Source organism: Plecotus auritus (assembly GCF_963455305.1).
Source record: "Plecotus auritus genome assembly, chromosome: 8".
Taxonomy (NCBI): Eukaryota; Metazoa; Chordata; class Mammalia; order Chiroptera; family Vespertilionidae; genus Plecotus; species Plecotus auritus.
This window is the reverse complement of record NC_137782.1, coordinates 25,217,548-25,242,988: the sequence shown is the minus strand read 5'-3', so window position 1 is coordinate 25,242,988 and position 25,441 is coordinate 25,217,548. Positions and strand designations below refer to the sequence as shown.

Here is a 25,441-nt window from a genome sequence, read left to right as displayed (position 1 = left end):
GGCTCAGTGGGTAGAGTGTTGGCCTGTGGACTAAAGGCTCCCAGGTTCGATTCTGGCCAAGGGCACATGCCTGGGTTGGGGTCTTGATTCCCCCCCAAGTAAGGGGCATGAAGGAGGCAGCCAATCAATGATTCTCTCTCATCATCGATGTTTCTATCTCTCTATCTCTCTCCCTTCATCTCTGAAATCAATTAAAAATATATTTTAAAAATTATAATAAAAAAAGGAAGAATTCTTACCATTCACAATAGCATGGATTGACACGGAGAGCATTATGCTAAGCGAAATAAGCCAGTCAGAGAAAGATAAATATCACATGATCTCACTCATTTGTGGAATGTAATGAATAACATAAACTGATGAACAAAAATAGACCCAGAGACAGAGAAGCATCGAACAGACCGTCAAACTTCAGAGGGAAGGCAGGGGAGGGGAGTTGAGGGTAAGAAATCAAAGGACTTGTATGCATGCATATAAGCATAACCAATGGACACAGAGCGTAGGGGGGTAAGGGTATGTGCTGGGGGGTGGGGGTGGCCAGGGAGAGGTCAATGGGGGAAAAAAGGAGACATATGTAATACTATACGTAATACTTTAAACAAGAAAGAATTTAATAAAGAAAAAAATAGTACTGGGTACACTGTGTTGAAGAATTCCAACACACAGCAGAATGTGAAACACAAGTGGAAGCTTCTCCTCCAAATCATCTTCAGTCTCATTCCCAGAAGGAACTGCTGTTACCCAACGGTGACACCCCAGACTTTTGCTATGCCCTAATCTAGTTATCTCATACACTTTTCCCCCCAGAAAAATGGGCCATACTATACATATTGTTCCGCCACTCACTTTTTGTTTCTCACACATCGTCCCATGTCAACACATAGAGAATCAACTCTTTAAAAAACCTGCATCACATTGTATAATGTGGGATTAATTTCCCTATCTCCGTTCTCTTTAGGCTGGTGGGCATTTAGGCTGCTATCCATTTCACAATAACGCCAACAAGGCTGAAGAGGACATCTTTGTGTTAATGTCCTGAGGCCTGCCCTGGCCGGGTAGCTCATTTGGTTAGAGCATCATCTTGATGCGCTAAGGTTGTGGGTTTGATCCCCAGTTGGGGCACGTGCAGGAGTAAATGTATGGATGAGTGGAACAACAAATTGATGTTTCTCTCTCTCTCTTTCTCTCTAATATATATCTCCATCCTGGTGCTCGTGTTTTTCTGTCTGCTAAACTGCAAGTAAAGGTGCTGGGTTAATGCTGGCCTCTCTACCAAATTACTGTGTACCAACTGGTGGCGTGGCCACCAGCAATGCTTACATTTGCCTTTTCCTCTCAATGATGCTGTAGAAAGTCAACAAGGCCATTCCTACTGTGAGGCCACTGGGGATACCCATCACCTCCCCATTTTTTTCCTTCTTTCCCATTCTATCCTCCCTGTCTCTTTCTTTCTCAAATGGCCAATTCTGTTTGGCTATGAAGGTCAAAGATATGTATGTCCTCAGGGGTGAGAAGGGAAACAAGAGACTGAACCAATGAGAACCCAAGTCCATGCATATTCCCTCCACCTTGAGATTCCTCAGCTCACTTTTCTATGCTTTATCTGCCCTGGGCCCCTCCTCCCATTACTACCCGTACCTGCACACACATGCTCACACCTGCAGATTCATCCACAGGCAGAGGGAATAACGGGCTTATGGTGAGTACCAGCAAATCTATTACCCATGTGGGCTGGGTGCAGAACCCTGGGGCCAACAGAGTTCAGACATAGGCCAGAGATGGGACCTCCAGATTTTTTTAAAGATTTTTTTGAAAGTGATGTGTACAAAATTTTAAACATCAAATAAAACAATGAGGTGGATGATGAAAAAGATCAGTGCCTTGTCCCATTCCTCACTTTTTTAGCTGCTTGTTTTGGCATTTACCTCCATGTATCTAAATAACATGATTATACTGCCATTTCTCCACCTTTCAGTTTTAAAAATTATCAAGTGGCTTCTTCTTTCCTACTATGGAACAAATATTTAGATCTCTCCCATCCAAACACAACTTCTGCCTTTCCTAAAGTTAATTAACAACTGCGTCATTGGATGGTTTGAAATATTGACTACATGTACATATACATCTATATCTCTCTATATAAAACCCTAATATGCAAATAGACCGAACAACTGAACAACCAGTTGCTATGATGTGTGATCACCAGGCGGTGGACGCAGAACGTGGCGGGCATTGGCCAAGGCGGAATGGTGGAGCAGGTGAGTGGGGGCACCAGACCAAGGCAAGGCGCCAGTCACTATCATTGGGGCAAGCCTCTGGTGGTTACTGAAAATTCTTTGCTCCCACACGCTGCGGTCCTGCCCAGTGCTCGCACCTGCTGCTGGCGCCAGCCCCACTCACACCTGCTGCTGACACCAAAGCCACTGCTCACACCTGCTGCCAGCCCCAAGCACTCAGCACCATCAGCGGGTGTGAGCGGTGGCTGCTGGCCCCGATCACCCCTCAGGGTTTTTCCACCTTCCTCTGCTCCTGAGAGGCGATTGGGGCCAGCAGCCGCCTCTTGCACCCATTGCTGGTGACAGCCCTGCTTGCACCCGCTGCTGGCATCGAAGCTGCTGCTCGCACCCACTGCCAGCGCCAGCCCCAATTGCTCCGCGCCATCAGCGGGTGCGAGTGGGGCTGCGCCATTAGCACGTGGGAGTGGTGGCAGCTGGAGCGGGGCTGCCAGAAGACAGGGGACTGGGGGCTGTGGTGGGAGGGGCAGGGCAGGGGCGCGAAGGATGGGCCGAGACCCACCCCTGTGCTTACAGCAGCCTCACGGCCCACAGTTTTTTTCAAGGTGCATGAATTCGTGCACTGGGCACCTAGTAAATATATAAAAGCCTAAGCGACTGAATGACCAAATGACCGGTCACTATAACGTGCACTGACCACCAGGGGGCAGATGCTCAATGCAGGAGTTGCCCCCTGGTGGTTAGTGTGCTCCCATAGCGGGAGCGCCGCTCAGCTAATCAACAGGTGCCAGACGCAGGGCTCACGGCTGGCCACTGCATCCCGGAGACCACAGCAGAGCAGCAGCGAGCCTACCGGGAGGCGATGGTAGGTGCAGCTGGGCCAGGATGAGCAGGAGCAGCAGGCAGCATTGGACTGCCAGTTTTGGCCTGATCCCCGCAGGCTACCCCGAGGAACCCCACCGGTGCACGAATCTGTGCACTGGGCCTCTAGTATACATATAATTCTCTTTTAAGCTCTCTGGTACAGCTGAAAATATCCTCTTAATACAATGATATATAGGTTTCAGTTTGAGTTTTTTTCATCCTTCGGTTCTCACCTGGAGAGTTGCTCAGTTGTCAACTCAGTTGTCAACTTAGCCCTTCCTTCCCATCACTCTGGAAATTCCCTTTGTCTTTGTCTTTGATGCATGTTCTGTTTCTTAGATCCTATTTTCCTCTTTATTATTATTATTAATTTTATTTATTTATATTTAAAAATATGTTTTTATTAATTTTAGAGAGAGAAAGGGAGCGGGAGAGAGAAACTTCGATTGGCTGCCTCCTGCACACCCCCTATTGGGGATCAAGCCCAAAACCCCAGGCATATGCTCTGACTGGGAATTGAACCCATGACCTTTTGGTGTAAGAGACAACACTCCAACCACCTGAACCACACTGGCCAGGGTTAAGAGTTCTTTATATATTCTGGATATTAAACCCTTGTCAGATATACAATTTGCAACTATTTCCTCTCATTCTGTAGTTGTCTTTTGACCTTCTTGATAATGTCCTTGATGCACAAAATTTTGATGAAGTTCAACTAATCTATTTTTTCTTTTTTTGCTTGTGTTTTTGGTGTCACATCAAGAATGCATTGTTGCTTGGCATGGCTCAGTGGTTGAGCATTGACCTATGATCCAGGAGGTCACGGTTCGATTCCCGGTCAGGGCATATGACTGGGTTGTGGGCTTGATCCTCAGTGTGGGGCGTGCAGGAGGCAGCTGATCAATGATTCTCTCTCATCATTGATGTTTATATCTCTCTCTCCCTCTCCCTTCCTCTCTGAAATCAATAAAAATATATTTTTAAAAAAAGAATGCATTGTCAATTTCAAGGTCATAAAGACTTACCTTTGTGTTTTCTTCTAAGTGTTTTAGGTTTTAGCTTTTATATTTAGGTAGTCAATCCATTTTGAGTTCATTTTGTATATGGTGTAAGGAAGGCATTGGACTTCATTTTTTTCATCTTTGTTTTCTTTTGTTTCCCCCTGTGGAGATCCAGTTGTCACAGCACCATTTCTTGAAGAAACTGTCTTTCCCCACTGAATAGACTACACTCTTATCTAAAATTAATGAATCAATTGTCCATAGATATATAGGTTTATTCCTGGACTCTCAATTCTATTCATCTTTATGTCTGTCCATATGCCGGTATCAGACTATTTTGATTACTTTATCCTTGTAATAAGTTTTGAAATAAGGAAGATTGAATCCTCCAATTTTGTTCTTTTTCAAGGTTGTTTTGGTTTTGGGGAGTCCCTTGCAATTCCACATGAATTTGAAGATAAGCTTTTCTATTCCTGCAAAAAAAGCCATTGGTATTTTGATAAGGTTTGCATTGAATCTGTAGATCACTTTGGGTAGTATTGACATCTTAACAATATTAAATCTTCCTACCATGAACATGGGTGTCTCTCCATTTATTTAGGTCTTCTTTCATTTCTTTCAGCAATGTTTTATAGGTTTCAGTATATGTCTTTCATCTCCTTGTTTAAATTTATTCCAGTGTATTTTATTTTTATAGATGCTATTATAAGTGGAACTGCTTTCTTAATTTCTTTTTTGGATTGTTTGTTGCAGGTATATAGAAATATAAGTGATTTTTTGTGTTGATCTTATGTGCTGCAACTGTGCTTAGTTTATTTACTAGTTCTAGCAGTTTTCTTTTGGATTCTTTATTTATAAAATCATATCATCTATGAATAGAGATAGTTGTTACTTCTTCCTTTCAAATATGGGCACCCTTTATTTATTTTTCTTTTTTAATTGCTCTGGCTAGAACTTCCAGTCCAATACTGAATAGCAGAGATGAAGGTGGGCTTCCTTGTCTTATTCCTGATCTTGGGTAGAAAGCTTTCAGTATTTTACCATTGAATATAAAGTCAACTGTGGGGTTTTTGTGCTTATTTTTTTATAATCTGTTCTTAGTTTTCTGACTGTTTTTATTGTGAAATGGTGTTGATTTTGTCAAATGATTTTTCTGCATCAGTTGAGATGATCATGTGTTTTTCCCCTCTCATTCTAGTAATGTGGTGCATAAAGTAGATTGATTTTCTTATGTTGAACTATCCTTGTATTCCTGGGATATTCCTCTTTTTTTACTTACTCTCTCATTTTGATGGAGCACATCTTCCAATGGCTTCCTGAGGGAAGGTGCAGAAGAGGTAAAAGTTTGTAACCTGGTTATATACAGGGTGTCCCAAAAAGTGTATACACACTTTAACAGCTGATAGTTCAATTTTGAAAATGAAATGTATTTTAATAAACACTGCCTTTATAATTATTCAAAGTGTGTGTATACATTGTGGGGGGACAACCTATATTCCTATATTCTGGGCAACATTTTCAACTTTATCTTTCACCATGTGTTCAATTATTTTATCTTTGCAATCACATTTTAAATGTCCCAAAGTCCTTTCTTGTCTCTTAATGTTTCTTTTTCTTTTATAGCAGCCATGGCTGGTTGAGAATATATATATATAGATAGATAGACTGGTTGAGAATACATAGATAGATAGATAGATAGATAGATAGATAGATAGATAGATGATAGATAGATAGATAGATAGATTTCAGAGAGGAAAGGAGAGGGAGAGAAAGAAACATTAATGATGAGAGGTAATCATTGATTGGCTATCTCCTGCACACCCTCCACTAGGGATGGAGCCCACAACCTGGCATGTGCCCTGACCAGGAATTGAACCTGTGACCCTCTGGTTCATAGGTCAACGTTCAACCACTGAACCACGCTGGCTAGGTGAGGATTTAGTTTTTGACAAGTGGAAAAATAAACTCTTCTACTGTGATAGTTAAGAAAGGAAGAATGGGTGTAGGTAGAAGGAGACTGGCACATGATGTGGCAGAAAGGTGGGGTATTCCTTCTGATGACTTCTATTTTCTCTGTGACACAGATGGGGAAGACATTTCTTGAGATAACAGGGAAGGTAATGGGATAGGAGGTAAAAGGAAGTCAAAGCTAACTACCTCAGAAACCCAGCTGCTCCCTGGGCAGCCCTAAGGGTTCACACCAGAGCCAGAGACTATTAGTCTCTGGCAACCAATCTGCTCAGTCAGATAAGTCCCCGGTCAAGGTGTGGAGAAGACAGGCTCTTGGACAGCTCCATGGTTGATATTCTTCTAGCCAAGTCGTCCAGAAAAGCACAAGGTCAAAGGAATTAGGGATATTGACAAGAAAGGGGTTGATGTGATTGAACGTGGCATTTCTGCTACATTCTTATCTGCTCACACAGTCTCTGGGAACCTTAATAAATTCTAACTGTTCAGCTTGATATTTCCCCACCTGAAAGTTTCATGTTGCTTTTTTTTAAACTGAAGTCTTTATTGAATTTTCTGCCCTTACCATGCACAAGCTGTCAAGGATCAGGCCTTTTCACATTGTTCTCTGAGGGTCCCATTGTTTATATTTCTCCATGTAGACAGTATACCCATTTATCTTTATTCTTTATTTCTTATCTTTAAAAGGAAATTAAAATCAGATTAGTTAGGACCCCTACCAGCAGAGAGAATGCTTTATTCTCTGCAGTAATGACAGGGTATTATTGATATTCCCTTTCTGTTTTCTGGGTATTTCACCATGAAAATAGAACAAATTCTGAGTGCATATCATTCAGTTGTTCAAGTTTATTTGTTTCAATAGATAGATGAAGCACACCACATTTTGTTTGTAACTTTTTCTCCCTTTATCTTAAGCCAGAAGATTCGTGCGCGCGCGCGCGCGCAGCGCTGCAGCGCGCGCGCGCACACACACACACACACACACACACACACAGCAAATACAAAAACCTAACTCCACCAAAGTGCATGTGAATGAAAGTGCAAACAAGTTTCATTTTCAAACTCTGGGATCATTCTTTCTGTTTCAGAAGCCAAACAGAAAGGTCCTCCCTGGCCTAGGCCAGAGCTGGGCGAGGCTGCCGGGCCAAAGTGTAAGTGGTACCTCTGCTGGAGAGCAGGGCAGAGGTCACATGGCACTGGGCACCGGCGCCAACTCCCTCCCCTCACTGCCCTCCCAGGTCAAGGTGCGATGATCTCATTTGGGGACAGGATGGGGGTGAAAGGGAGGTAGTAGGGTGGACAGGAGGCAGATTTCTTTCTCCTTTTTTATGATTTGGTTTCTTTCGACATTGGTGCACAAAGTGCTGAGGCCTCAAAGTTCGGAGGCCTGGGGGCCCTTTTCCTCGAGGTCCTCGGTCCATCCTGCCTTTCTGGTTATTAAGAGTGTGGTTAGCAAATCCACATGGCAAAGCCATCCCAGCCCCACTCAACTGTGTGGACTTGCTGCCTTCTCCTCACACCACAAAGCCAGTGAGCATCTCTGCCAAAGACTGGTGAGTTTTGCCACCACTTAAGCAACCAAGATAGAGAGGCTCTTGGCCAATGCGACCTCTGTAAACCCAACCCTCAGGCCCGCCCGCTTTCCTCCCTGGGAGGTCGTGCTCAGAGCTGCCTCTTGGGGCTGGAAGGGAAGGAACATGTAAGTCCTGTGGGAGCTCAGCTGGGGGGCTGAATGGCTGCCAGAGCAAAGCTGTCTGGTCCCTTGTGAGAGAGGGTCCCCTACTGGGCAGGGACAGGAAATCAACTGCACTTTGGGTTTCTCTCTTCTATGGGAACGATGAAGCTTCATATTGTAATAGGAATAGCCCTTGACATTTTCCCAACACTGAGCCTCACATCTCCCTGTCAAACACTTCTGAGTGCGCTACACACACACACACACACACACACACACACACACACACGTACATCTCCCATGGCTGGCAGAGCAGTCTGGGGAAGGCCCAGCTCAGCCCCTGCTCCCCACCTCCATGTGGGGCCTGCTCCCAGGCTTCAGGTTTGGCAGTGGCTCAGTGGAGGCTAGGCCCCCACTTGTACAGAAAGATCAAAGTCCCAGAGTCCCAGCAGGCCCCCCACTGCAACACTGATGGAGCGGGGTAAGAAAGGCTTAAAGGACTCAGAGAGCTCAAAGACAGAATTCACTTTCCCAACTCCCAACTTCAAGTCCTCTTTGTAAAACTCAAGAGCAGGGCATGTGAGGGACAGGTTGAGGTGATGTTACAGGGTGTGTGCGTGTGTGTGTACTAGACAGAGTGCGACATGTCCATGCCAGGAGGCCTGGCACGCATGCTCCCCTGACTCCCGCCATGGGCAACACCTTGGCTGAGACCCATGGCTGACAGCTTTGGGAGTCACTATACCTGGTGGAGCTGCCCCTCTGACCAAAGACTGACCGAGACTGTCTGACGTACTCTTGGGCTGGCCTTGGCTACCTGGCCACTCAGGCTGCCTCCTCCCATACCTGACACACCGAGGGTGTATGGGGAACACCCATGGAACCTTAACCCCTGCTGCAGAGGTGAAATGCTCTGACCGCCCGCTCTGCTGGAAACAGGACGAGGCGTGGAACACTAACAATGCCAAGTGGTCCAGAGCTGGACGCGTTTAAGAAGGCATTTGGGCTCAGAATCCCTCACTTCGGGGTAAAATGGAGAAAGGCAGCCCAGACTCCTATTGGATCCTATGAAAACATGTGTCTGAGGCGCACCCACTTAAAGGGAAGAGCCAATGGGATCTGGCTGTGCCGAGTGGGGGCACTGACCAGAAAACTGGGCAGCAGAATGAGGGTGGCAAAACCAAAAGACAGAGGGGGAGGTGCCGTCTGAGTAAATATGTTTGTGGCAGGGTCACTTGGCAGGAGGAAAGGAGACAAGGAAAGAAAAGCACAGAGATGCTGAAAAGGGCCTCTGGCTCGACCAGACTGTTCTTAATTGCAAACAAAAAGAACCTTTGGTGATAAAACAAGTTGGCTAGAGATGTGGGCTGCCACAGGCAGGGTACCCCCGACCCACTCCATCAGTAATGCTCCCCCAGCAATGTCACCCCCGCACTGCTATGCCTGGTGGCAGATGAGTTCCAGGACTTGGGGGCTAAGACTCCATCCTGCCCGGGGCTCCTCTGCTCCCATGTACCTTGTAGGAAGCAGCCCTGGAGAGAAGAGCAACCACCCCTGGCCAGATACAGAGCATAGTGGGGGCACCGGTGGGATATGAGGAACTCAGCTTAGGAAGAAAGCATCAGGTGCAGAGGGAGGCCCAGCTGGGATTGGAGGAGGGCCCAGCCCTGAGCCAGTCACTTTAAGGTGTCATCGGCGTTTTTGAACATGAGAATGGCGTTATAGATCTTCAAGGCTGGACCCAGCTTGACGCTCATGATCTTCACAATGTCCGCCTGTGTCAGCAAAAGGAAGGCCTCGCCATCAATCATCTGAGGGTTGGGGGAGGGAAGTGGAAATCGGAGAAGGTGGAGAGGGTCATGGGGAAGGAGTGAAGGAAGGTGAGCATATGCATGGCGAGGGGGAAGGGGAGAAGGAAAATTGGAGTAAAGGATATATGTGGGGAAGGGAAGGAGGAGGGAGAAGGAAAGAAGAAGGAAAAGGAGAAAGGACAAGGGAGGGAGAAAGGAAAAAAGGAAGACAGCAATGGGGACAGAGAAGGAAAGAAAGATATCCGCTGGTGTTCCCATGTTCACACACACACTCACACTCACTCACACACACACACTCTTTCTGCTGACAGATCTGGACTTCAGTGTGTATTTGCATAATGTTTTCTGAGTCTTCACTGACAGTGGCTTCAAAAAACTGCCATTGCTGCCCTAGTCGGTTTGGTTCAGTGGTTAAAGCACAGGCCTGCAGATCAAAGGGTCCTGGGTTCGATTCCAGTCAAGGGCATGTGCCTCGGTTGCAGGCTCCTCCCCAGCCTGGGCCCTGGTTGGGGCTCATGCAGGAGGCAACCAATCGATGTGTTTCTATCACATCGATATTTCTCTCTGTCTTTCCTTCTCTCTTCCACTCTCTCTAAAAATCAACGGAAAAATATCCTCAGGTAGAGATTAAAACAACAACCACAACAAAAACCTGCTATTGCTGTTCCCACATGAACCCACCAGTCGATCTCAGTGCTGCTGACATGCGGGCATTTCGATCAATGCATCACAGTATTACATATGAGCTCTGAGAGAGAGAGCTTGAGATTTCATCTAAATCTACCCAAGCCTTTGTTTCTAACTTCCAGTTTATAGGAAATACAGGGGATGTTGCAACAAGTTGAATGACACTGTAAGGAAGCAATGAGACAAACCCAGGGCACCTTCTGCAAGACTTTTCCAGGGTTCCTGTGCCTCACTTGGAGATTTCTCACTACTGGAACTGCTGAGGTTGACTCTAGGTCAGGGGTGGGCAAACTTTTTCACTCGAGGGCCACAGTGGGTTCTTAAACTGGACCGGAGGGCCGGCACAAAAGCATGGATGGAGTGTTTGTGTGAACTAATATAAATTCAAAGTAAAGGAGCGGAGGGGAGAGCAAGAGAACCCTCCGCTCTTTCGGCTCCACGGGCCGGATAGAACAGCCGAGCAGGCCGGATCCGGCCCGCGGGCCGTAGTTTGCCCACGGCTGCTCTAGGTTCTTCAAAGCAAAGACTGGAGCTTGTTGACTAGTAGTTTGGGACTATGTCAGGGGACAATGGGATTACTCAAGAACATACAAGATGTATGTATGCTGATGTATATGGAGAGTTTTCAGCCATAATCTCGGAAATGGTCATATTTGACCTTGAAGGTAGAGGAATTCAACAGGAAAATGAATAAAATGAGCCAAATGCAATGATCCACCCTAAGCAATAGCCCGAGAGCTGTGGATAGGACCAGGGAATTTCCCCAGGTTGGGGTAACCTGGAAAGATCCTTAGAGAGCCACATGTGGGATGTTTAACAGAGGCCAAGCTAAAATCTAATCAGCTGATGAGGAGACTTCTATGCTATCACAACAGAGAGGCATGGCCCACAGGAACCCAAGAAAGAGGGACGCTCAGGGAGCAGGAAGTTGCCCGTGTTTATCCAACTGCACGATCAGCAGAGTCTGTTGACCCCTCTCTGTCCTGCCCCCTCCTCTGAGCACCCATTACACCTGACACACACCTCCCTCGGAGTCCTAACCACAGGCTACCAGAAGCAGCAATTTACCATTCATCTTGACCGGTGTCCCTGAGTGTCCTGGCTGCATCCGTTCAGCCAGAGAGAACCCACTCCCTGGGGAGACTGATGCTGTGGACCAGACCTTGGAGAAGGCAATCCTCAGCCCCCACAAAGGTCTACACTGAGATTGTATTGGGTACTGTCGGTCCACCAGCACACCTCCTTGCTCTGGCCATTGCGGTTTTGTATCACAGAACATGCTGAACGATACACGCAGCAGATGTTCCCAGACAGATAACCCTTCTTCCTACAAGGGGACAATGCGAAGCCCAGCATGAGCTAGAGGATAAAATTCTTGGGTGGCTCAGCAGCTGACTGAACAACTGTACTCAGAGAGTGTTCGTTTATGATTGGTTCTCACCTAATGGGAGATCTCTAATGGACGCCACATGGTTCTGCTCTGTTTTATCAACACATGTGGTGAAGACTTGGCTTAAATTAACACAGAAGGCTTAGTTATCAAATGTACAAGTTGTAGCCCAGCTGGGGAGACTCATTAACTGAGCGTCAACCCATGCACCAGGAGGTTGCCGGTTCAATCCCCAGTCAGGGGCGTACAGGAGGCGGCTGATTGATGTTGATGTTTCTCTCTCATTGATGTTTCTATCTTGCTCCCTCTCTCTCTAAAATCCATAAACACATATTTTAAAAATGTACAAGTTGTATGAGGCTGGAAAGGCTTATTAATATCAGAGATGACAGAGTTAAGATTTAAAACAGTGAGATCATGAAACCAAGATGATAACATTTAAGAGGGAGAAATGTGAAGTCTTTCATTAGATTAATTTTAAAAAGCCAGTGGTACAAGTAACGCACTGGAAACTTTGGTTTGATTATAATGGATAATTGATATAAAAGCACTTGGGGACTTACATGAACTCAAAACTGGTGTGATGTGCCCTAACCAGTTTGGCTCAGTGGATAGAGCGTTGGCCTGCGGACTCAAGGGTCCTGGGTTCGATTCTGGTCAGGGGCATGTGCCTTGGTTGTGGGCACGTCCCCAGTGGGGGGTGTGCAGGTCCCCAGTGGGGGGTGTGCAGGAGGCAGCTGATTGATGTTTCTTTCTCATCAATGTTTCTAACTCTCTATCCCTCTCTCTTCCTCTCTGTAAAAAATCAATAAAATGTATTTTTAAAAAAACAACAAAAAACCAAAAAAAAACAACCTGGTGTGATGTGGCTATAATAAAGCTAGTGCACTGAAAGAAGAAGGAAAGAAGAAGGAAAAGTTTTACTCACAAAAATACAGGGTTCGAATCAAGGGGGAGAGAAAATGTCCATTAACTGTGGGATATTCATAACATGGAGCACTCTTGGCAATAAAAATGAACAAACTAAGGGTCTACACAAGAACATGAATGAACCTCAAAAGCATCACACTGAGCGAAAAGAGACAGACAAAAAAGAGTATGTGCTGTACGATTCCATTTATATGGCGTTCAAGGGCAGGCAAAGCTAATCTGTGGTGCTGGGTGTGAGAACAGCGGTTGCCATGAGGTTGGGGACTGATGAAAGGGGCAGAGAAAGAACTCTCTGGTGTGATGGGAATGCTTCATATATTGACTGAAGTATTGGATTCAGAGTGTACACATTTCACAAAGCTGTGGGTGTGCACTTTTACGATGGGTGCCTTTCTCTCCGTGTATATATGATCTCCATGTACACACATCTAGATGTCAGTTCATCAACTGTAACAAATGCCCCGCTCTGCTGAGTGATGCCGATAAAGCGGGAGGCCGTGCATGTGGGCAGGGGGCATATGGGTAATCTCTGTACTGTCTTCTCAATTTTGTTGTGAACCTGAAACTGCTCTAAAGTAAGAAAGTCTTTTTAAAAACAGAAACCAAAGCCATCTGGAGGAGCAGCCCAGGTGTTGTGTTGTTCAGAGAGCGTCTGAAACACAGGTGCAGCCCTGGACACACCCATTACGATAAGAAGATCACAACCCAGAAGGAAAGGACCCAGAATGGGGAGGAGCCAGGGAGCCCCACCAAACTAGGATCTGAGGAAGAACCTGGCTGGTGGGCTGGACAGAGAGATTCTCCCGGGGAAGCGGGCAGACTTCTCTCTCATGGGCCTCGCCTGGAGGAGGCACTAGGGGAGCAGAGCCCACACTTTCCTGGGTGAAGGGGATGTGTGCATTCTTTGGAAGGAAGACCTAAACAAACTCAAAGGCCCCTTCCAGTTTCAAACTCTACAGATTGGAGAGACATGATGAAGTTCTTCATTTAAGGACGACTGCACATTCAAAGTCAGAACAACCATTGACTGAAGCCCCACTGTATCAGTTACTCTTGTATAGTGATACGATTTACATATTACTCTATAATATTATATATAATATTCATATATATGACTCTTACAATAATATAATAGTGTATATACTAGGGTATAACTATACTAGACATTCTGATACAACGATCCACTTGTCATTTCCAATGCTCACAGTGGCTTGAAAGGTAGACATCATCATATCTATTTTATCTCAATTTTACACAGAAGAAGATGCAGGCTCAGGGACAGTAAAAAGCTCAAATTGGCAGAACTGGGATTCAAACCCAACTGTCAGCAAAGCTAGCATTCTTTTATCTACAACTTGCTGCTTCTTACCTCTGGGGAGCTTTGGGGTCTTGGTTTTAAGTGTATGTTAGGATCCCTGCAGTAAATGGCAATACCTGTGCCATCAGGTATTGAAATGCACTTGAATTAACCGGCTGAAGATATGTTTGGAGAACAAAGATGGGGCAGAGGGCAGAGGGGTGGATAGAACCTGGTCTCCAGGATGTTCCTTCCTTCCTGGGATGGTCTGCATACAGAGGGTTCCTACGCTGGGCCACGGTCCGTACCAGATTTTCCCAGAGGTGTGGCTATGACTACTCTCCCGCAGGTGTGACAACAGAGGACTTCCCTATCTGGGGGCAGCACTGGTGGGGACACCTGCTTCCTGCCTCTCAGTGGGTGCTCTTTCTCTGTTCCCACTCTGCACTTGCACCTTACTTACCTCATCTTTGAAGAGTCGTGCTTGGTCCTCACAACCTGTCAGGGTCTGAACGAAGCCGAAGACCTTGGAAATCAAAGAAGACATGTTGCCTGTTGCCAAGGATACAGGGGCTTGGGAGACAGCGGGGAGGTGGCTTATATGGCCTTGGCACCTTCTGGGCTGTGACTGTGTTGCTTTTTTCTTATCAACCTAAGAGGATCCTTGCATCTCTGTGCTACTGGGTATGGGAGGCTCAGCCTGCCTCTCCCGCCAGATTTCCAGGTGGGCCAGTAGCCGGCCCCTCTCCCCATCCACCAGGATGGGCCATGAAACAGTCTCTCCATCAGTCCCTGCTGGGCAGCTAGGAGGGTCTGTGGACTTGAGGGATGAGCAGGACATAGTGTCAGGGGCAGCTTCCAGCTCTGCCCGGGAAGGCCTCCTGAACGAGGGTGTCCTGGTGAGAGGGCAGAGTAGGGGCGGGGAAGAAGGGTCCGAGCTCCTCACCTCATCGATGGTCCACTTGGCCACTGTCGAGGCTGAGATGCCCGCCACTCCCGGCAGGAGCTTGCAGTGCTGCTCCCAACACACTGAGAGGGACCGGTCAGGGTGGGCCGACAGGGATGACATGAAGAAGGACTGGTGGATGACATCGGTCGTTAGTGCTGGAAAGCAGAGGCAGAGACTGGCAGGCCGATGCTGAGGACTAACCTGGCCCCAGGAGCCGGCCTGTACCCACGCCACTCAAGAGGACCATGGCCCCTTCTGATAGCCTTGCAGAGCCAAGAGGGTGGTCCAGATCTGACTCATCTGGGCTCACTCCTTCCGGGAAAGTGGGTTCCTTGCTTTATAGACTCTCAGGTCAGCTGTTTGGAACGACCTCCTCCCCAACCCCCACCCCTCTGAGATTGCACCCTGGGGCCCTGCACGGAGGCTTTCTCAGAGCTGCTGCAGCATCCTGGTCCCCTTCTAGAGATGCCTTGCATCCAAGGGGTGGACATCCCAGCAAGAAGCCCATCTGTTTGTCCTCCTTTCCCTAAGTCCTTTTGGGCCCTCACTAACTTGCTCTTGAATCCTGGGCAAGTCACACAACACGGGCCTCAGTTTCCCAGCCTGTAAATGAACAGGTTGGGCAAGGAAATCTCGGTGGTTTCCTCTTGTTCTCTCAAACACTGACACTCAGGGGGCTGGGAGGGCCCTACCAGCAGGGAGAGCACAGCTGAGTCCTGTCCTTGGCAGGCAGCCTTCACCTCAGAGCTGTTTGCCAGCGAACCCGGAGCCCACACTGAAGAGGTCTACCCGTGGATGTGAGAAGTCTCTGGAACAAAATCCAGACTGACCCGGGTCCCGTCTGTGAGAGAGCCAGCTGGTAGGACAAGGGATCCCTGCACAGAGGTCCGAGGCCTGCGCCCTGTCCTCTGTTCTGTCCCTGCAGGGCTATAGCCTCAGGCTCTGGGAAGACAACTTCCCTGGTCCTCAGGACACTTCTGGAATGAACATAGGCACTCGCCCTCTGGTGGTCAGAACATGGCCCTGCAATGGAAGCCGACCGGGTTTACCACTGAAGGTGGAAGAGGTACCTCTGCAGTCCCACCCCCAAAAGTCCTCACTCTGAGACCCTCCTCACTGAGGCCTGAGGCTGCAGGTATTGCCTCTGTCTTCACCCAGAGGAAACAGTAGGGAACAACACCAGGAGGGAATCAGGAGGGGATCAGGACACACAAGAATTCCAGCAGGTTATGGGACCATCTCGTTTAAGTCTCCCACCACCTTTTGAGATTGGCACTATTATCATCAGCATTTTACAGATGAGGTAACTGAGGTTCAGAGAGGTGGCATCCCCTGTTCAAGGTTTCGAAGCAGGTGAAAGGCAGTCTGACTTCAGTACTGCCCAGGTTCAGAGACTGTTCCTGAAGCACTCAAATAGGTTGGGTCCTGCCCAGACATTGTGTGATGAACCAGGTGATTGTTCATGGTCTCCTCTTGACTTAAAACCATGTGCAACTCAACTGAGGCAAGATCCCCTGTGTCCCTGTTGTGTATCAGCCCTTGCTACTGGTCAAAGATGTGACACGAATTCATCACACAACGGAGGGTGCAGTCCCTTTGTGCCTCCCCTTGGAGCATGCTATGGGCTGAACTGCGTCTCCCCAAATTCATATGTTAAAACTCTAGCCCCCAGTACCTCAGAATGTGGCTGTAATTGGAGAAAGGGCCTTTAAAGGTGATTGGGTAGGGTGGACTCTAATCCAATCTGGGTAGTGCACTTATAAGAAAAAGAATTTTGGACACACAGAAAGATGGGGGCGGGGGGGGGGTGCTACAGGCATAGAGGAAAGACCATGTGAGGACACAGCAAGAAGGCAGACATCTTCAAGGCAGGGAGAGGCCTCCGAAGAAACCAAACCCTCCACTCTTTGATCTTGGACTTTTAGCATCCAGAAGTGTGAGAAAATATATTTCTGTTGTTTAAGCCACCCCCTCTGTGGTACTTGGCTATGACAGCCAAGCTAAAGCAAAGGGGGTGGGAAGGGAACTGGCATTTAGGTTAGGTGCTTTGTGTCTATTACATCAGCAGCACATAGCAGAACTCAGACCCAAGTTTGAATCCCAGCTCTGCTCCTGGCAAGGCAAATGACCTCAGGCAAACGACTTCTCTCTCTGAGCCTCTCATTTCTCTTCTCTCAGAAGGAGAGGATCCTATCCACAGCACAGGACGCTTGTGAGAGTCAGCGACTACAGTACATGGAAAGCACCTGAAACAGTGCTCAGCCTAGAGTGTTCAGTAAACCCTAACAGTAACCACTATTATTGCAGGTAGCTGACATGTGAAAGGCAGTTTTCATGTTTTTTTTTCTTTTCTTTTAAACATTTATTTATTTTTAGAGAGAGAGAGAGACATGGATTTGTTGTTCCAACCATGCATTCATTGGTTGCTTCTTGTATGTGCCCTGCCTGAGGATCGAACCCAAAACCTTGGCGTATCGGGATGATGCTCTAATCCAGTGGTCGGCAAACTGCATGTGGCTCTTTGGCCCCTTGAGTGTGGCTCTTCCACAAAATACCACGGCCTGGGCAAGTCTATTTTGAAGAAGTGGCGTTAGAAGTTTAAGTTTAAAAAATTTGGCTCTCAAAAGAAATTTCAATCGTTGTACTGTTGATATTTGGCTCTGTTGACTAATGAGTTTGCCGACCACTGCTCTAACCAACTGCGATACCCTGCCAGGGCAGTTATATTCATGTTTTCAAATGAGGAAACTGAGGCTCAGAGATGTTCAGTGACTTGTTCAAGGTCACACAGCTAGGCAGTGACAAGCCATGGCTTCCCTCCCAGGGAGCCTAGAATGAAGAACAGAGCTAGGGCATCATCTGACCTCCCAGTGGAGAACCAGAGGCCCAGAGAGGTTCTGTGCCTTTCCCACAGATTCCCAGCAAGGCCATGGGTGAAATGGGCCTGGAACCTGTGGTCATTCGAGGCCCCATCCTGTACTCTTGCCACTGCTCTACGCTCCCCAAGTATCTCAAACGAAGAGATACAACCACCTTTCCAGCTTCTCATTCTCTCTCTCTTTTTTATAAAGGACTATTTATTATTTTTTATTTTTTTTTAATGTTTTTATTGATTTCAGAGAGAGGGAGAGGGAGAGGGAGAGAGATAGAAACATCAATGATGAGAGAGAATCATTGATTGGCTGCCTCCTACACACCCCCTAGTGGGATCAAGCCCACAACCCAGGCATGTGCCTTGACCTGGAATTGAACCATGACCTCCTGGTTCATGGGTCGATGCTCAACCACTGAGCCACACCGGCCAGACCAGCTTCTCCTTCTCTGTAAACATCCCACCAATTGTAAACACTCTGTGGAGGATGTGGGGGTAAATGACCCTGGACTTACTCGCGAAATCTTCTTGTGTGATCTTCGGATACTTTGGAGGGCGCCCAGTCCTGGAGAGAGAGGGACCAGGTCCATGGCAGGGAATCAGTGCCTGGCCTTGCCCAAGAGGACAAGAGGCCCTGCACCCTTGCCCTCCGCACCGGCCATGATGGCGAGGCTTCTTCCTTAGGGAGAAGCCCGAGAGGTTCCTCTTACGGGCCGAGGCCTCTGAGTCGGACAGCTCCACTTTCAGCCGGTTCTGGTTTCTCTCAGCCAGGGGGCACCCCGAGAGGCAATGGTGAGCTGTGAACTTGCCTGTGATGTGGCCGGACCCGTCACAACCAGGCGTGGGGCACTTCCTGGGGAAGAAGAAGGCATAAGTTGGGCTGAACCCGCTTGTTCCCATGAGCCCTTTCCAAGCCTGGCCCCATTCAGAGAGGGTCTTTAGTGAGCTCTGATTGGCCACACACAGACCCTCTCTGAGCAGTGTCTGAGGGTCTCGTAGCAGGAGCCCTGCTCTCACCGGTGGTGGAAGCTGTACTTGGAGGTCCTCGTGTGCGGCAGGCCCCGGTAGCTGAGAGGGGGACAGCTCTCAGGGGAGGCAGAGCCGAGCTCTCTGGGATCTGGAGGGGCAGGAAGAAGAGTCAGCATAAGGTCCTGGGGTAAGGGTGGGGGTGGGATGAACAGAGAGCAGGGCAGTCAGCCCTGGGAACTAGTTCCCCAGGTAGAAGGGCCCCGAGCTAGGCTGTGACACCACTTCCTGCTACTGGATATCTACCTCTCTGTAGGGAATGAGGGGTTTGGCTCTCACATACTTTGGTGAAACCTGCAGGCCATGCCCTCTGTCTCCTCGGGGGGAGTATCCAACGCAGAGCTGGTGTGGGCACAGCTGTACTTAAGAGCCATGTCAGGCAGATTGTCATTATTCTGTTTCCCTGTTTCATCCTCTAGACTTGGGTAACTTTTTTAGGCTCTGCCCATGCTTGGAGAGCAATCGAGAAGGATCAACACCCCATGTGAGACAGATGTGGCAGCAGCAGGGAAATAGGGCCGGAGGGGGGATCCTGAGGGTGAGAACTGAGCAGTCCAATGATCTGACCTCTAACCCTTGCCTGTAAGGGCCCAGATTTTATTTAACAGAGTCAGCATTTCCTTAGCAAACACCATGCTTGCTCTGTGTGGCTCCTAAGCACATCTCCAAGTGAGTTTCCCTTCACACTTCAATACCCCAAACCCAACAACTGGGGAAGCCAGAGGACTGCTTAGTATAGCAGAAAGCCCTGGGGCAGGGAGGGTGCGAGGTCTCAGAGCTCACTGAGCCTCCAGAGTCCTGTGTGTCAGACCTGGGCATGCTATCAAAGCGGGGGGTGTAGGAGCTCGGGGTGGGGCTGGACATCAGTAGGAAAGGATCAGGGTGCCCTAGGGGTACACACGGAGAGGAGGCTGCAGGGGATGCCCTGTCTTGGAGCACCAGCCGGCGGGGTGGATGTCCGGGTGGTCGGCATCAATCCAGAAGTCAAAGGCATGACTCCAGCCATCAAAGTGGAGCTGGGGAGGAAAGGCCCTTGGAAGTCAGGCATTCCTCGTGGAGCCCAGCTCAGCCAGGAGGTCCTGCAGGCTCCAGGAGGCTCTCCCCATCCCCGGAGCCTGTCAGAAGCAAGATCCTCGATTGGAAGAACCAAGGGGCCAACCCCACAATAACCCGTTTTGGCCGTCATGTGTCCCAAGGGCTTCATCATTAAATTATGGGCATCTCCCATCAATCCTTACCTAGATCTAGGGTTAATAGGCCCATTTTATAGATGAGAGTGCTAAGGCTCAGAGAGGGGAAATGACTTGCTCAAGCACACAAAAGTAAGTCACAGGTGTGGCTAGAATGAGACCCAAGATCTTCAGCCTCAAATTTAGAGCTCTCTTCTCCACAACGTGCAGCCTCCCTTATGTCTGGCTCATGCCATGCCCTTGACCTCGAATGAATCTACAGAATTCCTGCCCAATCGGCCTGTTCACTCCCCAGCCCAAGGGTCCCAGAGCCACCTTTATCCGATGGTCCTCCACATCCTCCACACTGGCCACACGGATCAGGGATGGGTTCCTGCGGTCCACGGCCTCCAGCTTCATGTTAACAAGAAAGCCGTGCGGGGGTCGCTGCAAGGGGACAGCAGCCCTCAGGCCGAGGCCCAGTACAGCAGTGCTGAGACCCCCAAGAAGGGAGTCCAAGTGCTGTGCCTGGAAAATTGGGGGAGTGGGGGGGCAGGGGCACATCCTAGCTGTCCAAGGGCTCCAAGACTTCCTGAGCTCAGCTCTGGGGGCAGGAGAGCCAACTCACCACCTTGAAGGCCCAGGTGGGCACAGCAGAGGTCCCAGTTTCCTCCAGATATTTCTCCCAACAGAAGCTATCAGGGTCTGGGTAGTCTGGAGAGAGGAAGACAGCAATGTCTAGGCACCCAGGCGTACTGGGAGAGCTCTCTGCCCCCAAGGAGAACCAGAAGCACAAAAGAGACAGAGGCCCATGGAGGACAATCTACCCCCGCATCACCACGGCCAGCTCCTTGCGGGAGCTCCGGAGGCAGAGGGGTGCTAGCAAGCATATCACCACCTCCCCGTTTACAGGGCTGTCTGGGAACCCTGGCTCCCATTCCTCTCCACTGCCCTGTGGCTCCAGCCCCAGCCCAGCCACCTCTGAACCTGTTGTATGTGGGCCCATGCAATACTCTGAGAGGGAAGGGAACACTTTCCTCAGTCTGGAATCCTGCACCCTTGTTGTTGGGGAGGGAGTGTCACTTAACTTTCTTCCCTTAAACCTTCATACAGTCGGGGTTTGACAAGACTTTCCTAAAATTAAAGGGTTCTCTACTCCCAGGCATAGAAGCTGAGGCTCCTGGGGGTACTGGTATAGGACCTGGGGAGAGGGGTGTGGGGCCAGGCCCGGGCAAGGGTGTGCTCAGGCTGCATGGTCACCTTGTGGAGGTGTGAGGGGCTTTCCTTGCTTCTGGCACCAGCCAACTGGGTGGATGTAGGGGCTGCTGGGATCACACCTGAAACCCAAGAATATATTTCACTGTCCCAAGTGAAACTTGGAGGCCTGAGCCTGCTGCCTACAACAGCATGGCGTCAGGGTGCACCCTAATTGTACTTCTTAGTGAGAGTTAGACAGATGGCTGGTGAGAAAGTCAGAAAACTGTGGCATTAACTGAAAGCTCTAACACCGCCATCTTATCTAAGAGCAAATCATGAATCACAGGGGTCTGCTCATCTTAACCTTGGTATTTCTAGATGACACATCTCATATTGCATTGTGGCTATGGCCAGTGTGGCTCAGTGATTAGAGCATCATCCCAGGCACCGAAGGGCCATGGGTTCAGTCAGGACACATACAGGAGGCAACTGATCAATGTTTCTCCCTCTCTCCCTCTTCCTTCCTCTCTCTCTAAAAAGTTAATTAAAAACATATCTAAGAGGCATTCTAACATTCTTAGAAGAGAACAACTTTATGAAACATGCACTTACTATTTTCTAAAGTCTTAACAACAACAAAAGACCATATCTTCGAATGAGGATTAAATATATATATATTGCATGTGTTTCTTATGATATACACAGATCAAACCCACAGGACAACCAATTATCTTCCTAAACGAATATGAATGCTAGGGCTGAGCAGGGGCTACATGGTGTCTAAGTTTTCAAAGTCTTGCCTCCCACCCCTGCCATCCCCTCACCACCCCTGGCCAAGTCTGGGCCCTCCCACTACCAGTAGTCGTAAGTATCGTCCCAGTTGTCAAAGTGCACCAGGAAGCGGCTGTCCACCACGTCGGTCACACTGGCCACACAGACGAGGGATGGGTTCATACGGTCCACAGCCTCCAGCTTCATGCCCACCTGGAAGCCCAGGGGTGGGGAACTCTGGGGGCAAGAAGAGGGGCTGCCACGGCCAGGCCAGGCAGGCTAGTGCTAGCCTGGAGGCCACTGGCAAGGGAAGGAGTGGGTTCCCTAAGAGCCATGCTGGGGTTCGGGGGTGGGATAAACAGGCAGAATCGTAATCCCCAGCCCAGGGTCACTCAGGAACTTCTGGCCCCCAAGGTGCATTCAGAGGAAGCCTTGTAATGGCAGAAGATGAGTGACTGGCAGGAAGGTACACATTCACCCAAAGCGTACCAGGTGGAGCGCAGCCTGCCCTACCCAACGAGACAGCTGTCATCACCCCCTTTTGATAAGTCAGATAACCTGCCCAGGACCACAGTGCTAATCAATGGTGGGGTCAGGATGGAAAAAGTTTGACTTACAAGCCTGCATCCCCTCTCACAAGAGCGGGTAGAACCCCACCAGTCACTTGGGCACCTGCAGGTATGGTCTCTAGGCTGGACTGGAGGTGCTGGGTAACTGCCCGAATGGCATGGCAGGGTCCCGGGCCCAGGGGAATGCTGGACTTTTAATATGGTGATATTTTTAATGGGGGTCCCCTATATCTCTCAGACCATTTGCTAGGGATTAGGAGATATGTGAACTGCTGGGTAAAGCTGCCAGCTGCCTTGAACAGAGAAAAAGACAAGGTTGAGTTGTTGAGACTACATAGGAGAGCCTTGATGTAGGGCAAAAGGCTGGGAAAGGCAGCTCCCAGGACGGAGGCTCAGACCACACACCAAAACTACAGAGCAAACCACAGCGAGAAATGAGCACGGTGCCTGGCCCGTGTGGCTCAGTGGTTGAGCATCGACCCATGAACCAGGAGGTCACGGTTCGATTCCCTGTCAGGGCACATGCCTGGGTTGTGGGCTTGATCCTCAGTGGGGGAATGTGTAGGAGGCAGCTGATCAATAATTCTCTCTCATCATTGATGTTTCTATCTTTCTCTCCCTTTCCCTTCCTCTCTGAAATCAATAAAAATATGTTTGAAATAGAGAGAGAGAGAGAAAGAGAGAGAGAGAGAGAGAGAGAGAGAGAGAGAGAGAGAGAGAGAGAGAGAGGAGACATGCACAGTGACATCTCAGAGCCCAGGCAGAGGCAGTGTGCCGGGGCCTCTGAGGGGACGTATGGAGAAGAGGCTTTCTGTAGAGGGAACTGGGGAGAACCTATGCCCAGCTTCTCCCTCTGGCCTTGGCCTGCCTGGCGTGCCCCTCCCGTTTGGTAGGAGAGACCAGAACAGAGCTGAGAGCACCGGAAGGTGAGCTCTCCTCGGGTTAGTCAGATACCCTGGGCCAGCTGCCGTGACGCTGTCCCCGGGGCAGGTGTCCACTCTGGCTCAGGGGCACTCACGTGGCTTTGGCTCACGAACAGGTGCTTGGGGGCAGCCTGAGCTCTTGTGCTGCGCAGGTACTGACTCCAGCTGAACTCCTCCTCCTTGTAACCTAAGCCCCACATGGGGACGAACAGAGCGCCGTGCAGACAGAGGCTGGGCCGCGGCCAGGGCACCCCACACTGAAGCAGCAGAATCGGGCAGGCCTGAGGACCCCACAGCCCTCAAGAACCTGCCCAGGGACCCACGGCTGAAGCAGGATACCTTCGGGTGGACACTCAAAGGGCAAGGGCACAGCAGAACCCTGGGGCCACGTCAGAGCAGGAGGTGGTGGAGAGAGGCTGGCTGTGCAATGGGGAAGGGAAGGGAGCCCACAGGGAAGAAGGGATGGGCTGAGGGCCACTGCCTCACTGTGACCAACCTAGCTGGGCCTTACCTTTGGGGGGCTGCAGCTTGTGCCCAGTCTTCTCAAACCAGCCAGCAGGGTGGATGTCAGGGGAGTTGGCATTGATCCAGAAGTCATGGCACTCGGAATACCCATCAAAATGCAGTCGGAGACGATAGCCACACACCTGGCCCCATGAGGGGGAATCACGGGGACTCTAAGGCCAACAGACACCCACTCCCTTGCCTTCACCTCTCCTGCCCAGCCTGGTCACCTCGGGGGCTCTAATGCTAGCAGGCTCCCCGCCTCCCTTCACTCCCAGGTTTCCACCTATCCTGAACCTTGTGCCATACTCTCCTGCAATGAGGAAAGTTCATGTACTTGTGAGCTCTGAGTTCTGGGTACAAGACAGGCACATCCGGTGGCATCCTCCGGCCCTTTAAGACCTAGACAGAAGCCCATGGGCACCTACCAGGGCTCAGGCTTGCTCAGGGCCCCCTGACCTTTCTTTCTGCTTCTTCTCTCACTGCTCCCCAGTTGCACACTCTGCTCTGGCCTCACTGAGCGAATGGCAGCTCCTTGAACATGCGGCCTGTTTCACGCCCCAGAGCCCTTGCTCACTTTGCTCCTTTTGCCTGGGACACCCTAGCCATTCACAACTCGTCTCTCAAGGCTCAGCAGGGGAGCCCCTTCCTGGGTGAAGCTTCTCTTGCCCCCTCAGGGTCTCTCTGCTCACGTCGGTCCCACACCTGTGGGGTGTCACTGATACGTTTACCTGGCTGATTCCCACACAACTGTGGGCTCTTAGACGACAAGCACCTTGTTGGACTCATGCCAGCGCCCCTGCCCTTGGGATCTCCTCCAGTTCACCCAGCAATGAAGTATACACCCACTTAGTACCATCACCACCCTCACACTTCATCTGGTTTTTGTTCATTTTTCGTCTTTCTGTGTATGCCATCTTAATCCCCCACTAGACTGTGTGTTTTCTGAGGGCAGGAATGTCTCCCTCATCTGAGCCCGAGCCCTGGATGCCCCTGGCAGGTTCCATCAGTCTATCCTGAGAGACACCATCAGAACGGTGGTGCGAGCCTCGGCTCACCTCGGCCACGGTGAGGATGAAGTACATGGATGGGTGCTGAGGGTCGATGCCTTCCAACTTCATGCCCAATCTGAAGCCATTCTTGTTATGAGTGACTGCCTGGTACTGTCAACGCACAGATTGGAGAGGACCCAGCTTCCATCCAGCCTTATCCTTGCCTAGTGGGCTTGGGGTGAAGGAGTGGCTTTAGGCCCCACCCGCCAGTACTACCAAAGGGATAACTTATTTGGGGTCTTTAGTGCAGGGATTCAGAGGGGGCAGAACATCGCCCAGGTCCCTTGAAAAATGTGCATTGAGTCAGGGTTGGACTTAAGGGTTCTCTCTCGTCCAAGTTATTTAAATATCAATATACAGAATTGAATAGAAGGCACCAGAATTCAAAAGGCTGCAGGCCCAGTGATGGGTGAGCCTGGTTCCACCTCCCAATTTCTTCCCACCCTGAACATCCCTTATTGTGGTCTCTTCTCTACTCTGGGTCCCCAACCAGTCTCTCCCCTTTCCATTCTGACATCCCTTTAAGAGATGTCAGATACAGAAAACACCAGA

General features: G+C 49.5%; 1 protein-coding gene across 8 annotated transcripts in view; it reads right to left on the bottom strand.

Moving 5' to 3' along the window:
• Positions 1-25,441, bottom strand: part of L3MBTL1 (L3MBTL histone methyl-lysine binding protein 1) — a 59,685-nt gene that overhangs the window by 24,686 nt on the left and 9,558 nt on the right. For 2 of the 8 annotated variants that reach the window (XM_080683142.1, XM_080683144.1), the window contains exons 9-22: positions 24,896-25,000; positions 23,845-23,980; positions 23,429-23,520; positions 21,927-22,078; positions 21,134-21,210; positions 20,502-20,587; positions 20,210-20,320; positions 19,606-19,720; positions 18,696-18,795; positions 18,334-18,531; positions 18,194-18,243; positions 14,804-14,961; positions 14,321-14,383; positions 6,901-9,553 (exon numbers count right to left, since the gene is read on the bottom strand). In XM_080683142.1, coding sequence (XP_080539268.1) covers positions 9,419-9,553; positions 14,321-14,383; positions 14,804-14,961; positions 18,194-18,243; positions 18,334-18,531; positions 18,696-18,795; positions 19,606-19,720; positions 20,210-20,320; positions 20,502-20,587; positions 21,134-21,210; positions 21,927-22,078; positions 23,429-23,520; positions 23,845-23,980; positions 24,896-25,000 — 1,578 coding nt within the window. In that variant the 3' untranslated portion in view covers positions 6,901-9,418. Of the gene's footprint in view, positions 1-6,900; positions 9,554-14,320; positions 14,384-14,803; positions 14,962-18,193; positions 18,532-18,695; positions 18,796-19,605; positions 19,721-20,209; positions 20,321-20,501; positions 20,588-21,133; positions 21,211-21,926; positions 22,079-23,428; positions 23,521-23,844; positions 23,981-24,895; positions 25,001-25,441 lie in introns of those variants that run through there. The other 6 variants (XM_080683140.1, XM_080683143.1, XM_080683139.1 and 3 more) reach the window with 5 other exon arrangements.